At 39.9% G+C, this 12,373-nt stretch overlaps 1 protein-coding gene across 1 annotated transcript; it reads right to left on the bottom strand.

Moving 5' to 3' along the window:
* Window positions 1-5,836: 5,836 nt before the first annotated feature.
* Window positions 5,837-6,917, bottom strand: LOC110334062 (putative vomeronasal receptor-like protein 4). Its single transcript, XM_021215907.1, has one exon. It carries the CDS (start codon window positions 6,876-6,878, stop codon window positions 5,931-5,933), a length of 948 nt encoding a protein of 315 aa, XP_021071566.1. The 5' UTR covers window positions 6,879-6,917; the 3' UTR covers window positions 5,837-5,930.
* Window positions 6,918-12,373: the final 5,456 nt, after the last annotated feature.

Genomic DNA, 12,373 nt, shown 5'->3' with positions numbered 1-12,373 from the left:
GGCTGACAATGAAGATTAACCCTCACACAATTCCCCAGAACCAAAGCAATCAGAACTGGTCCATGCTGTGTGTACTTCAGATGCTTTGCTGTGTGTGTGTGTGTGTGTGTGTGTGTGTGTGTTAGTTTGTTTTCAAACAGTCTCCTGTAATGGAGGCTGGCCTGGCCTCAAACACACTTTGCAATTGAGAGGGCTTTGAAACCCTGGCCTCCAGCTTTTACTTCTGGAGCAGAAGTATGAAGGTTACAGGTCTGTGCCACTATGCTTGTCTTTGGTTTGATTATTTGTGGTTTTGTTTTGTTTTCATAAAGATTACTGTCAGAAACTCTGTGTGAACACCTTCTTGTACCCAAGTCTTAGAAGATGCAGCCTCACGTGTAGGAACATCAGGTACTGCCTTTCAGCCTCAGTTTCCTATACTGCAACATGAAAGATTACAGTCTGTGCCCATGCATTAAACAAATCATGCTGTGATTTGAAATTCACAGTCCATAGTGCAATAAAGCACCAAGCATATCAATAAGAACAACTGTTATTAACATATTTAATACAAGTTGACTAAATATTTAGTCAGAGACCCAGAATCTGTTTTAAAAGAGTGAATATTCAAAATATTCTTCAAAACCCTCATGTCATTAACAAATCCTTTATGTTTTTCTGATAGGGGTCTAGGATTTCCCCTCTTCCTGGGAATTCCACCTTACTTTTACTAAGGGCCCAAAGCCCCAAACCAGATTTGTGGTAATCTTTGAAACACCTATTACAATAATTTAACTATTTTTTGACTGGTCAGTTTGAACAGTAGCAGGGGATAAATAGCTTTTGAATCATTACTGGAAACTACTAAAGGGGCAGGCTTTACACTGAGCTATGTAACAACTCATGCAGGCAACTGTGTCCATTTCAGACACAGTTTTCTCAAGTAAACATGGCTCCAGTGATTAATGCTTCATAAAACAGTCTGATATTCAGTGGATTATATTATCTTATAACCTGTCTCCCAAAAAAGAGAACTGTAATTCAATACTAATAGGTAATAGATTTTTTTTCCATCAACCTCATATATAATGATGAGGTCGACTGAGATGTTTGTTTCTTATACATGATTAAAATAAGTGTAGAAAAACCTAAACACATACAGAGGGGAAAAAGAAAGGGGGAGAGGGAGGAAGGGAAGGAAGGAGAGAGGGAGGAATTTGAGGAATTAAGAACTTAATGGATAAAGGCCAAGTGTGTCCCTATGTAAAAGGCACAGGGAAGATTCTGTGAAAAGTGATCCTCCTGTCAGACATGGTACAGGTGAGAGCAGTGGCTTGGAGAAGAGAGATGTTTTTGGTTTGTGTCCCCCTAGAAGCCAGAGAAGCTCTTGAATCATTTTTATTCTCCCACAAAGGAAAAGAAGGAATATGTCCAAAGACCACCCCTCCCCGCCTGAGCTCCCCAAAGGCACTGACTCCGAAGTGGGGAAGCCTGGGGCTTTCTTCCCAGCCTGCAGTACATACCTTTGGATATCAGGCTCAGCAAGCCCTATGCCTTACAAACAAAAGAGGCAAGTGTGCTTCTGAGGGAGAAACAGCAAAGCACTGTCAGGTGTGCTCACCGCAGCAGCTGCAGTAAAAGAGATGATCTGGGTCCTCCTCAGGCCAGGGGAGCCCTGCAGGGCTGTATTTGAAGCTTCTGGATTTGGAGAGTTCTTGTTTTCAGTTCTCATTGTGGAGGAAAAGGAAGCCCTGTGCAGAAAATTAGTCCCTGAGGTATAACACTCTCCCATCCACAATTATTACAGAGTTTTGTTTTAGAGGGTGTTTCAGACTTAATTAAAAATTAATTACTTATGTAACAAACTGTAGAAATAATCCTTGAAGGAATAGTCTTAAATTTAATTAACAGAAGGGTATGCAGCTAAAAATAGGAACAGCAGCCAGATTCTGTGTCCTCTCTTAAACTTCACTAAACTCCAGAGCCACACATCCAAAGGGAACCTGCTTTATAGGCACAGAAAAAGCAATGTCCTGTTCTTTCCTTTGATCTATTTAGGCCCATGATGATTCAAAGTCTTCCAAAGTGATGGTTTCCCACTTTTTTTTATTAAACAGTCCCTGGTACTCCAGTGCCTGTGTCAAGTTCCCACCTCTATGGGTCTCACTCATAAACACTGTGCAAGTAGCTTGTGTGACAGACCCCACACCAACAAGGATCCTTCCCTGCTAGGGAGGGTAAGTGTCAGGAGGACCTCAGAAGTCATTGCTATAAAACTCACCCAAGTCTTCTTCAGCACTGGGAACATGCTTTGCATTGACTGCCCAGGTCCTTGTTATTGTCCTCTCCATCTCTCCATCGTCTGGGACTTCAGTGTCATTTGGAGGAGGAGGAGTGCATTAAGCATGCTGAGATTGCCTTTCCACAAAAACGCCCTCCCTCAACCCATCATACAAATCCAGGAGTGTTTGTAGCTGTCTATGGAGACATCTTGCAAGTGTTTGATCTCCTTCGTATTTGTTATTTATTTATTTATTTTGAAAGATTTATTTTATTTCATGTGTATGATTGTTTTGGGGGTGTTCTCTTTTTCATGCCAAGGTCAAGGCTTGTATAGTATTGGCCTTTTTTCTGAATAAATGTTTGGAAGCTGTAACAACAAAATCTCTTGGGTTCAAAATTTATTTTCATATCTTGAATGCAGTAATATTTGTGTATAAATATTAAACTTATTCAATAAAAAGAAGTTTCCTATTTCTAAAAATGCTCTTTGTTTTGTGTTTTGTTTCTCTCCATGCTGTGTGGATCTCACCATGTAGACCAAGCTGGCTTTGAACTCACAGACATCCTTCTGTCCCTACCTGAAGACTGCTGGGATTAAAACTGTGCACCATCATACTCAACCAGAGTTTCAGGTTTTTAATGCTTCTTCTTTCAACAATTTTGGTAAAGCATGTTTTTCTTCCAAATGATTCATCTGTCTGTGTGGGACAACTGGACCAGGTAGAACAGGCCTGCAACAAGAGTGAGGTTGACTGAAGGGGGCTGCAACCCTGTAGGTGGAACAACAGTATGAACTAACCAGTACTCCCAGAGCTCGTGTCTCTAGCTGCATATGTAGCAGAAGATGGCCTAATCGGCCGTCATTGGGAAGAGAGGCCCCTTGGTTTTGCAAACTTTATATGTCCCAGTACAGGGGAACACCAGGGCCAAGAAGGGGGAGTGGGTGGGTAGGGGAGCGGGGGGCCGGGAGGGTATAGGGGACTTTGGGGATATCATTTAAAATGTAAATGAAGTAAATACCTAATAAAAATTGGGAAAAAATCCTGAACATTTTATCTTGAGACCAGTAGGAGTAGGTAAACCTAGGATGGGGAGGATCTCTGCCTCCTTGCTCTAGGGTTGGGTTCCCATTGATAGGGGTCTCCAAGGACAGTGTACATTTTTGTTTGTGGTTGAGGTGCTGGGAATGCTTTATTTGCATGAAGAGGGATCCTAGGTGCTTAAACCTGGAATTTGGCCAGAAGACTATGATACTTCCTTCAGAAGGACAGATGTCAGTGTCAGGGGACTACATACCCGTGAATAAAGAGAGTTGCTATTTTACTGGAGTATTGACTAAGGGAGCTGTTTCATTGAGTATCATCTAGAAGAGCTGTTTCACTTCCCCACCCATGAAGAGGCGCTGCAGCCCTGAAAACGATCTCTGAGAAGGCCCTCTCCTGTTCTCTCCCCCTCCTCCGCCAACACTCGCTTGATGGAACAGAGATTCAGCAAACCCACCTCGCTGGACAAGCTTTATTCCTTTCATTTTTGCTGGCTAGCAATAGTGCTGGAGCACCCCAAGGGCAGAGGAATATGTCTGGTCTACATTTTAAATATTATATTGCAATATACATGGCCTATTCTCTGTCAGCTCATCTCCAGGAATATTTCTGGATGTGTTGTCTTGGTTAGAGTTTCTATTGCTGTGATAAAACATCACAACCAAATCAACTTGGAGAGGAAAGGGTTTATTTTGTTTACATTTCCAGCAAATAGAAGTAAATATCACCAAGGGAAGTCTAGGCAGGATCTTAAGGCAGAGCTGATATAGAGAGGCCATGGAAGAGTGCTGCTTGCAAGCTTTCTCTTCATGACTTGCTCAGTCTGCTTATAGCACTCAGGACCATCAGCCTGAGAGAGGCCCTCCCATATCAATCACCAATTTAGAAAACACACCACAGACAAATGTGGCGGGGATAGTTACTCAATTGGGTTCCCTCTTCAAAATGATTCTAGTCTTTGCCAAATTGGCATAAAGACTATCAGCTCATGCAGGCTATGGTAATATAAAGAATATTTTCCAATACACTATGCATTCAAGTTATCAGATAGTTTTGAATCCTATAAAAAGAAATCAGCTTCTACATGGCATTTCTATACTTTTTGTTGCTCCACCTGTCATTCTGTCCCTCCTGTCCACTTTTTGCTGGTTTTCTTTTTCAACCAGTTAACCTCATTCACTTTTATGTTACACGTTCTATTAGCCTCTTTTCCTTCTCTTAAGACCTCTTATTCCCTTCTCATGGCCCCGTCTCTAATTTCATGACCCCATAGATATACAAATATAAAAATTACAATATAGGATTCGTATATGAGAGAAATTATGTTTGTCCTTCCAAATGTGGATTACTTGGCTTATTACCTACTTTTTTCAAATCTCATTACTTTATTTCCTTTATGTCTGAATGAAACTCCATTGTGTGTGTGTGTGTGTGTGTGTGTGTATTCATTCTTTATACATCTGCTGTGGTGCATCTTGCCTGATTCAATTTCTTGCGTATAATTCCTCCTTGCTTTTTTGCATTTCTTCAAGTCCCAATTTAGTTCATGTTACTACACACATATATTCCCCTTTAGAAATCTGAAATTCACATTATTTTTCAGTACCAGGTATGAAATGCTTACATTCCTTGCTTTTTATTTATGGAACTATCTTCTGGAAATTGATGTCTGTGAATACAGAGGGGACTTTACATTATTTAAAGTTGTGTGCCATTCCACTACCTGATGCTCCCTACATTGCTCAACCCCATTTTCTATCAAGAGACCTTTGTGTTTCCACTGGAATTGGAATGAACCTTAATTTAGGTCTGGGCCATTCAGAGATCTATCAGTCTGACCATGAATAAATTTCAACAAAGAAGAGGCTTTAATTCATAGCCCAGCACCAGGTCTATCCCAGACTCTGATGCCTTAATGTAGGGCTCAGCCACCTCAGTCAGGAGTTTATAAAGCACATGTTTCCTTACCAACAGAAAGTCCTTACCGGCAAAACAAGCTGTATTTACAGAATCAGAAACAGCAGGTTTGTGTTTTTTTAAATTAACCCTTAGCAGCCATTACCTTTTGTAAGTCCAATTTTGCTTTACAGTTTTCTTATGAACAAAGATTTTAAAGTTTTAAACATAAAGTTATCTATAAATGTAATATTAGTCATCACATAAGTACCTTTTGAATTTTTCTCTCTTTCATCTTTTTTTTTTTTTTTTTTTTTAGGATGCCTTGACTAGCCTGCAACTTCTTGGTATGTAAAACATGCTAGCTTTGAAAGTTTTGACCTGACTGAAATCCACCTGACTCATGAGTGCTGGAATTAAAGGCATACTTCAGCACCCCAGAACATTTTTGATGCTATTGTTCTAACTGTACATGTAGGATGCCTTGTTTCACTGCATGTGCACTGCAAGAGGTCCTGGATTGCTCCTTAATCTTCCCTCTGACCTTTGTTCATATCACAGTTTGTGGTGTTTAGTGATTCTCTTTAAATTTTTTCACAGCACTTTGTTCAAATTTCTTAGCGTTTGGTTCCTAAGCACCCAATACAACATTCTACTCTCAAAAAACAATAGCAATCATACTGGGAAAAAAATTTTTTTCTGGGTAAAGTCTAAGTAAATGATAAACCTTTAGTTACTAGAGGGGTTGCTATAGAAAGTTGTTTCCTTGACTCCCCAATGAGTGTGCCAGCAACTAATCAGATGAAAATCCTTTATTAGCAGGACAAAGGGGCTTAGAGAAGCATAGCCAATTACTAGAAATATTCTAATATTTAGTATTATGGAGTCAAGAGTCAAGACAGAACCAACGTAGAAGGATAAAATGAAATCCCCCAAATAATAGAGGAGGAAACAAGTCATAAGAGGGAGAACATTCCATGAAGCTCGGATTTCTGGGCTGGCATTATTTGCAAGCCTGGAGGTGTGAAGGTAAAGGACACACCTGTGGTGTTTATATAGATGAAGAGCCATGTACCCACTGCTCCAGCCCACGAGACTCTGAAAGATGACATCACGAAGAGTCATGAGAGAAAGGAAAAGCCACTTAACTATGTACCTAGATGGCAGCATATAGCAATACCCATAATACACACCAGCTCTAGATCTATTCAAACTGCTGCCCACTGTGATATGATGAAGCAAATTAGAGCTTATGAGAACATTAAAGATCCAAAGGAGGAGGAGACAGGGAAGAACTTGCCATATTGTTTGTGGTCTGAACTTTCTCCAAAAGGAGGTTCTAGGACTGATGGTGACAGCCTGGACCACGCTGAGGAGACAGGTGGTGCAGATGGAGAGGCCACAGGCCACCCTTCCCAGATAAACCAGAGTTTTACAGCCTGCAACACCCAGACCATTTTTGAAATGAAGTTTTGTAGCTATATATCTGATTCCTGAAGTACCAATAATGATTACATTTGAAAACGCCAGATGAGTGAAGTTAAGGTCTATAGGTTTTTTCTCAGAACCCATGGTTAATGTATGCACGTGTCTCACAAATATAAGGATGTTTCCTAAGACTCCAAGTCCAATAAGAGAAAGGAAGATTACTCCTTGGATGAGGTCACTCCAAATCATCTTTTAACCTCAGGTGAGAACTAGCCAAATCCACTTTGAGGAACACAAATGATCACCTCCATGGATTGTCTCTACATATAATGAGAAATTTCTGGAATATGAAAATGTACATGGTTCTTTTCCAGCAGGCACCTGATTGAATTCTTTGCTTTCCTTCTATTTCATTTTCTTATTCTCACTGATATAAGTGATGATAGTGATATTGTAGACATAAATCCCATGTTAATGCATGTACTTACCTTTCCAAGCAAATACTTCCTTATGTCTCTCAGCTTTAAATTTACATTCCAATGGTGGACATTTTACTTAGAATATAATTCTCTGTCTTGCAAAGGCTAGTAAAATCAGACTTGTTTTTAACTTGTAAGCTATGAGGAAGTACATTCCTCTCTGGAATGTACCCTGTCAGCTAGCCCAAGATGGACAACGTCCCAGTGCATTGGGGTTATTCTTAAAACCACTAATTGATATAGAATATTTTACCACTTTACTATTCTTACAAGGTCACAAGATTAACAAGCTAATTCCTAAGTTCTGCATTTGTAGAAAATGCTTGCTTGCTGGGAAGGATCAGGCACCCACTGGACATCTGCTACAAAACTAAACTTTGCATGTGTCCAGCCAGACAGGATGAGTTATCCTGGATCTCCAAAATTATAACTTTGTGGGGTTCGCCTTTAAAATCTTTGGACTAACAATAGCTGAGGCCTAACCCAGGGAACTCTCTGGTTCATCCAGGCCAGTATTATTAAACCTCTTCTTACTAAAATTATTCTGGTTATGGTAAATCTCTGAGCAACCACACCCAAAACAACGTGACAATTTCCTTCCTAGAAAAAAATGCTAAATATGGACAGTGTCACAGTTTCCAAACCAATGTGATCCTGGGCAATAGCTTCAGATGCCTTTTTCCTTTTCACGTTTCATACCCGTGAGGTAGCAGATTCCTCCACGGTTAAATCCTTCCTTTTTGGAAGGAATTTCCTCAAGCACAGGATGTTTAAAGTGAGGTAAAACAACAGGATGTTTTAAGGGGGGAGGGTGTGAAACATTTCATCCTGTCAGGAAGCTCATTCTTCGGATGTAAACACTCCAGTAGCAAATTACTGAAACTGACCTTACTCACGATTTTCCTCCCTACCAACATGTATATAAACAGAACCACTGAGAGACACTTGCAGACAAGGCCAGATGTGTGAACCATGCAGAGATCATTCAAGGTGCTAGGAATAGGCTGAGACCAACTGAACTCCCTGGACAAGACACTCCAACCCGATGAGCCGATTGCAGATGTGTAGTATATTTCAGATTCTCAGCTTTTGTGAGCTGCCATTCTAACGTGGGCTTTAGTAATGTAGTTGCCTTTGAGCCATCTCTGTACTGTAAGGAAATCCTCACCCATATTCCCATAAGGAGCCATAATACAACTTATTGGTTAACCAAGCTGGACTTTAGTGGAAACTGTAGTTTTGTCTGTTCCTGGTTTCCTACCTGGGGCAAGTAGATCTTTGTTAACATTTCTCCAGGAATGACAACACCAATGACAAAAACTGACTGCTAGTGTTTTGTTTAAGTCCTTCCTACCATCCTATGTATAAGCTCTGGACAAACTACTTTTGAGTTAATATTAAACTGTAGCTTTTCCCAAAATGTTTATATAGTAGGTTTCAATAAGATTTTTATATACATCCTTAATTTAAGGTTAACCCGATGTATTTGTTTGCTTCTCTGTTGCTGTGATAAAACACTGGCAAAAACTGTTTGTGGAGGAAAGTGTTTTGCTTCCACTTCCACATCACAGCCTAACACCTAGGGAAAATAGAGCAGGAACTCAATCAAGCAAGAACTTGGAAGTGGGAACTAAAACAGAGACCCTGAAGGAACACTGCTTACTGCTTTGCACCCCTAGGTTTTCTCAGCCACCTCTCTTTCAGAGCATAGGACCATCTTCCCAGGTGTGCCGGCTAGTTTTACGTCAGCTTGACATAAGCTAGAGTGTTATTTGGGAAGCAGGAACCTCAGTTGAGAAAATTCCCCCAATCAGATTAGCTGGTGAGAGGCAAGCCTGTGGTGTATTTTCTACACTTTGGGAAATGCACCTTGGGAAGACCTTGTTCACTGTAGGCAATGCCATCCTTGGGCTGCTGGTCCAAGCTGCAATAAGACAGCAGGCTGAGCAAGCCATGAGGGAGGAAGCCCATAAACAGTCTCTACTTCAGTTCCTCTGTCCAGGTTCCTGCCTTGAGTCCTGCCCTGACTTAACCTGTATGATCACTTGCCCTAAACTGTAAGATCAAACGAACCCTTCCCTTCCCAAGTTGCTTTTGGTCATGTTGTTTTATCACAGCAATAGAAAAGTAACCAAAACACATGAATCTATTATTCTTGTCTCATTTTTCTATTGATTTAAATTGAGCTGTGTATGTCATTCCTTATGAATGTTTTAAACTCATTGTCTTACATAAATTCCATTAAAAAATCTCCTAATGAAGACAGATACTTAACAATATTTTAATTAGCCAAAAAATTATCCTTTCATGCTGGCACTTTAGTTTATCAACAAAATAATGAGCCAGCAATGTAATAGTCTTTATATTGCAACTTTCAAATATCAAGTGCATCAGCTGAATTGATTCCTAAGAACAGAAACCAAAGGACAGAGGACAAACATGTCAGACATTTACATAAAGTTTGCTGGTACGAGTCCAGGTCCTGGCCTTGTTTACTTGAATTGTGGAATGAACGAGCAGCCTCATACACAGCAGAATTAATCCACTTCAGAGTTGTGCAGAATAGAGAATGAGGTCCCTGTAATCTCCCTAGTTTTCTCTTACCTCTGTGTCAGGTCACTAAGACTGCTACCTGAGAACTAAAGCTACTGCAAAATGCTTTTCTTTTCCACACAACCTGACAGAACTAACAGTTGTTACTAACTTGCTTACCAAGAGATGAATGAACTACTCCCAGCAAAGCGTGCTTCCTCCTGAGTAGGCCAGCATTCAGCCATGTGTCCATTTCTGAGAATCGGCAGGAAAGGGATAATAACCAAACAACAAGTTAGTTTTCTTAAATATTGAATATTACTGCTAGTGTGGTGGTGCACAACTTTAATCACAGCACTAGAGGCAGAGACAGGAGGATCTCTGTGTTTCACGCAAGCATAGTCAACAGAGTGAGTACTAGGACAGCAAGAGGTACACAAAGAAACCCTGAATGGAAAAACTATGTGGGGTGTGTGTGTGTGTGTGTGTGTGTGTGTGTGTGTGTGTGTGTATTGAATATTACAAAGTTTTTCTCTAAAGAAGGAAACGTAAAACACACTAAAGCTCAGTAGGTTTCAATATTATGAGGAAAATGCTATTTATTTTATGGTATAGTGGAAAAAATTTCAAACACTGTTAATTTTACTAGTTTGTTGTGTTAATTCTGGCATTTTTGATGGAATATTGAGTATGTTTAGGTTGATACAGAATTTGAGAAAACAAAGGAAGAACAGGAAGAAAATCTATGCCATGCAGGCCTCAGTGTGAAGCTTCCCAAACTGGAAGGTCCAGGACCAGATGGCAATGGCCTGCACCACTGTGAGGAGTGTGCCTCTGCAGGTAGAAAGGCTTACACAGGTCATATCTCTGGAGGCAGGAGAGATGGATCAGCAGTTAAGCCCCATACTCTTGTAGAGGATCCTGGTTTGGTTCTCAGCACCCACACGGTGGTTCACAACTAACTGTACTTCCAGTTCTATGGTCTGGTGCATCCTCTCATCTCCTTAGGTATTGTGGACTGCTGGTGTACAAACATATATGCAGGCAAAACACCATAAACGTAAAAAACCAAATACATTCTGTAAATTATAACAGTCTTACAGCCTATGTTATCTGTGAAGTTGAAAAGAATATTATGATCTTTGTAAGAGGTGAGTGGATGTGAGTGACGAGTATGGGCCTCTTCTCAGCACTTTGCCCCCAAGAGAAGTCACAAAACAGATACGTTTGCCATGGTACCTAGGTCTGTCCCAAAGATTAGACTGTTTCCCTGATGGGTATGACCATTAAACTCCTGGTTTCTTTCTTCGTGGTCAGAATACTTGTCTCCAGCAACCACCTTTTAAAACAATTTATCAGTAATGATATCGTGCATCTGCAAACACATTTCATATCATGATTTTTTTCCTGCTATATAAGGAAAATCAAGACTTGTTCAGTAGTGGAGACTTTTCCTTGAGGATCCATTCCTACTTTGGTGGGACTCTGTAAGTCATTGCACTAGTTCCAAATTCTGTTTTGGGGTCCAGTATTTAAAAATCCCAATACATGGTCTAGTGAATGTATTATTATTATTATTATTATTATTATTATTATTATTATTATTATTATATAACCTTCTTCATAGTTGCAAATCTAATATACTTGTGGAAACCTTTATCCATTTCACCTATAGTCAGTCATGGCTGAACTGAACCCAAATTCTGCCAACCGGAAAGTCTCTATAATAGTTTCATCTCACCCTATCAAATCATCCTTGTTATTAAGTTACAAATATCCAGGACCCATGCTTCTCCTGTCTCTCTTCTCTACAACACACACAGACATGTGAGATACCCTATGGCTTCAGTGTCAACCTCTCACAGATTTGGCCACATCTTAAGTTCCATAACATCTATTATTTTGTTCAGTCTTCCGTTTGATCTTGCCTTTGGAGTACCAAAATTTTGAGAGTTGTTTTCAGAGTTCAAATTTTAAGTCTTTGATAATCTGTAACATAGTTTCCAAGAGATTTATTTATAAGCTGTAAACTGACTGTGTTGTTTCACTACTAAAAATATTCAGGAGTATCTTACAATCCTAAGCACTAAGTTGAAATTTCTAACTTTTGCAAACAGGATTTGACAGTTAAAGCCTAAGTCAAAAAATCCATGAAGAAGTCTCTAGTCTGAAAATCAATATAATCAAGACTGCAAACACCAGAGGAGCACTGCACTGTCTGGGAGGGTCATTAGCAGAGGTCTGAGCTCTCACAGAGTGACCTTGGGGACAGCTAAGGCATCCTGGACAATTCAGAGTGAATTGATTTTGATCTAGTTGGAGCAGGAAAAGGCTGTTAGTGTTGTTACTGGCTGTTTTGAAGTAAGGATAAAGCATGAGTTAGCAGTCCCGAGAATCATTTCTTGTATCAAGCAGATTGGGGTTTCACTGCTAGATGTGTTCAGCAGATATAAATTTTGATGGGATTCTGTAGCTGCTACATGAATTTGGTACAAACTATGATTTTAGTGAAGTCTGCTTTGCTCCTGTCTTTGTTGACAATCTGGTTAGCAATGGAGTGTTTTGATCCTGATCAATGCAAACTGACTCTCAGACTTAAATCGCAGAGAGATTTTTGTTATGTATTACCTGTCTCTTTCTTTCTCTTTCTTTCTTTCTTTCTTTCTTTCTTTCTTTCTTTCTTTCTTTCTTTCTTTCTTTCTTTCTTTCTTTCTTTCTTTCTTTCTTTCTTTC

This window comes from Mus pahari, chromosome 16 (assembly GCF_900095145.1).
Source record: "Mus pahari chromosome 16, PAHARI_EIJ_v1.1, whole genome shotgun sequence".
In the NCBI taxonomy this organism is placed as follows: domain Eukaryota; kingdom Metazoa; phylum Chordata; class Mammalia; order Rodentia; family Muridae; genus Mus; species Mus pahari.
The sequence above is the reverse complement of the archived record's forward strand: the minus strand, read 5'-3'. Positions and strand labels throughout refer to the sequence as shown.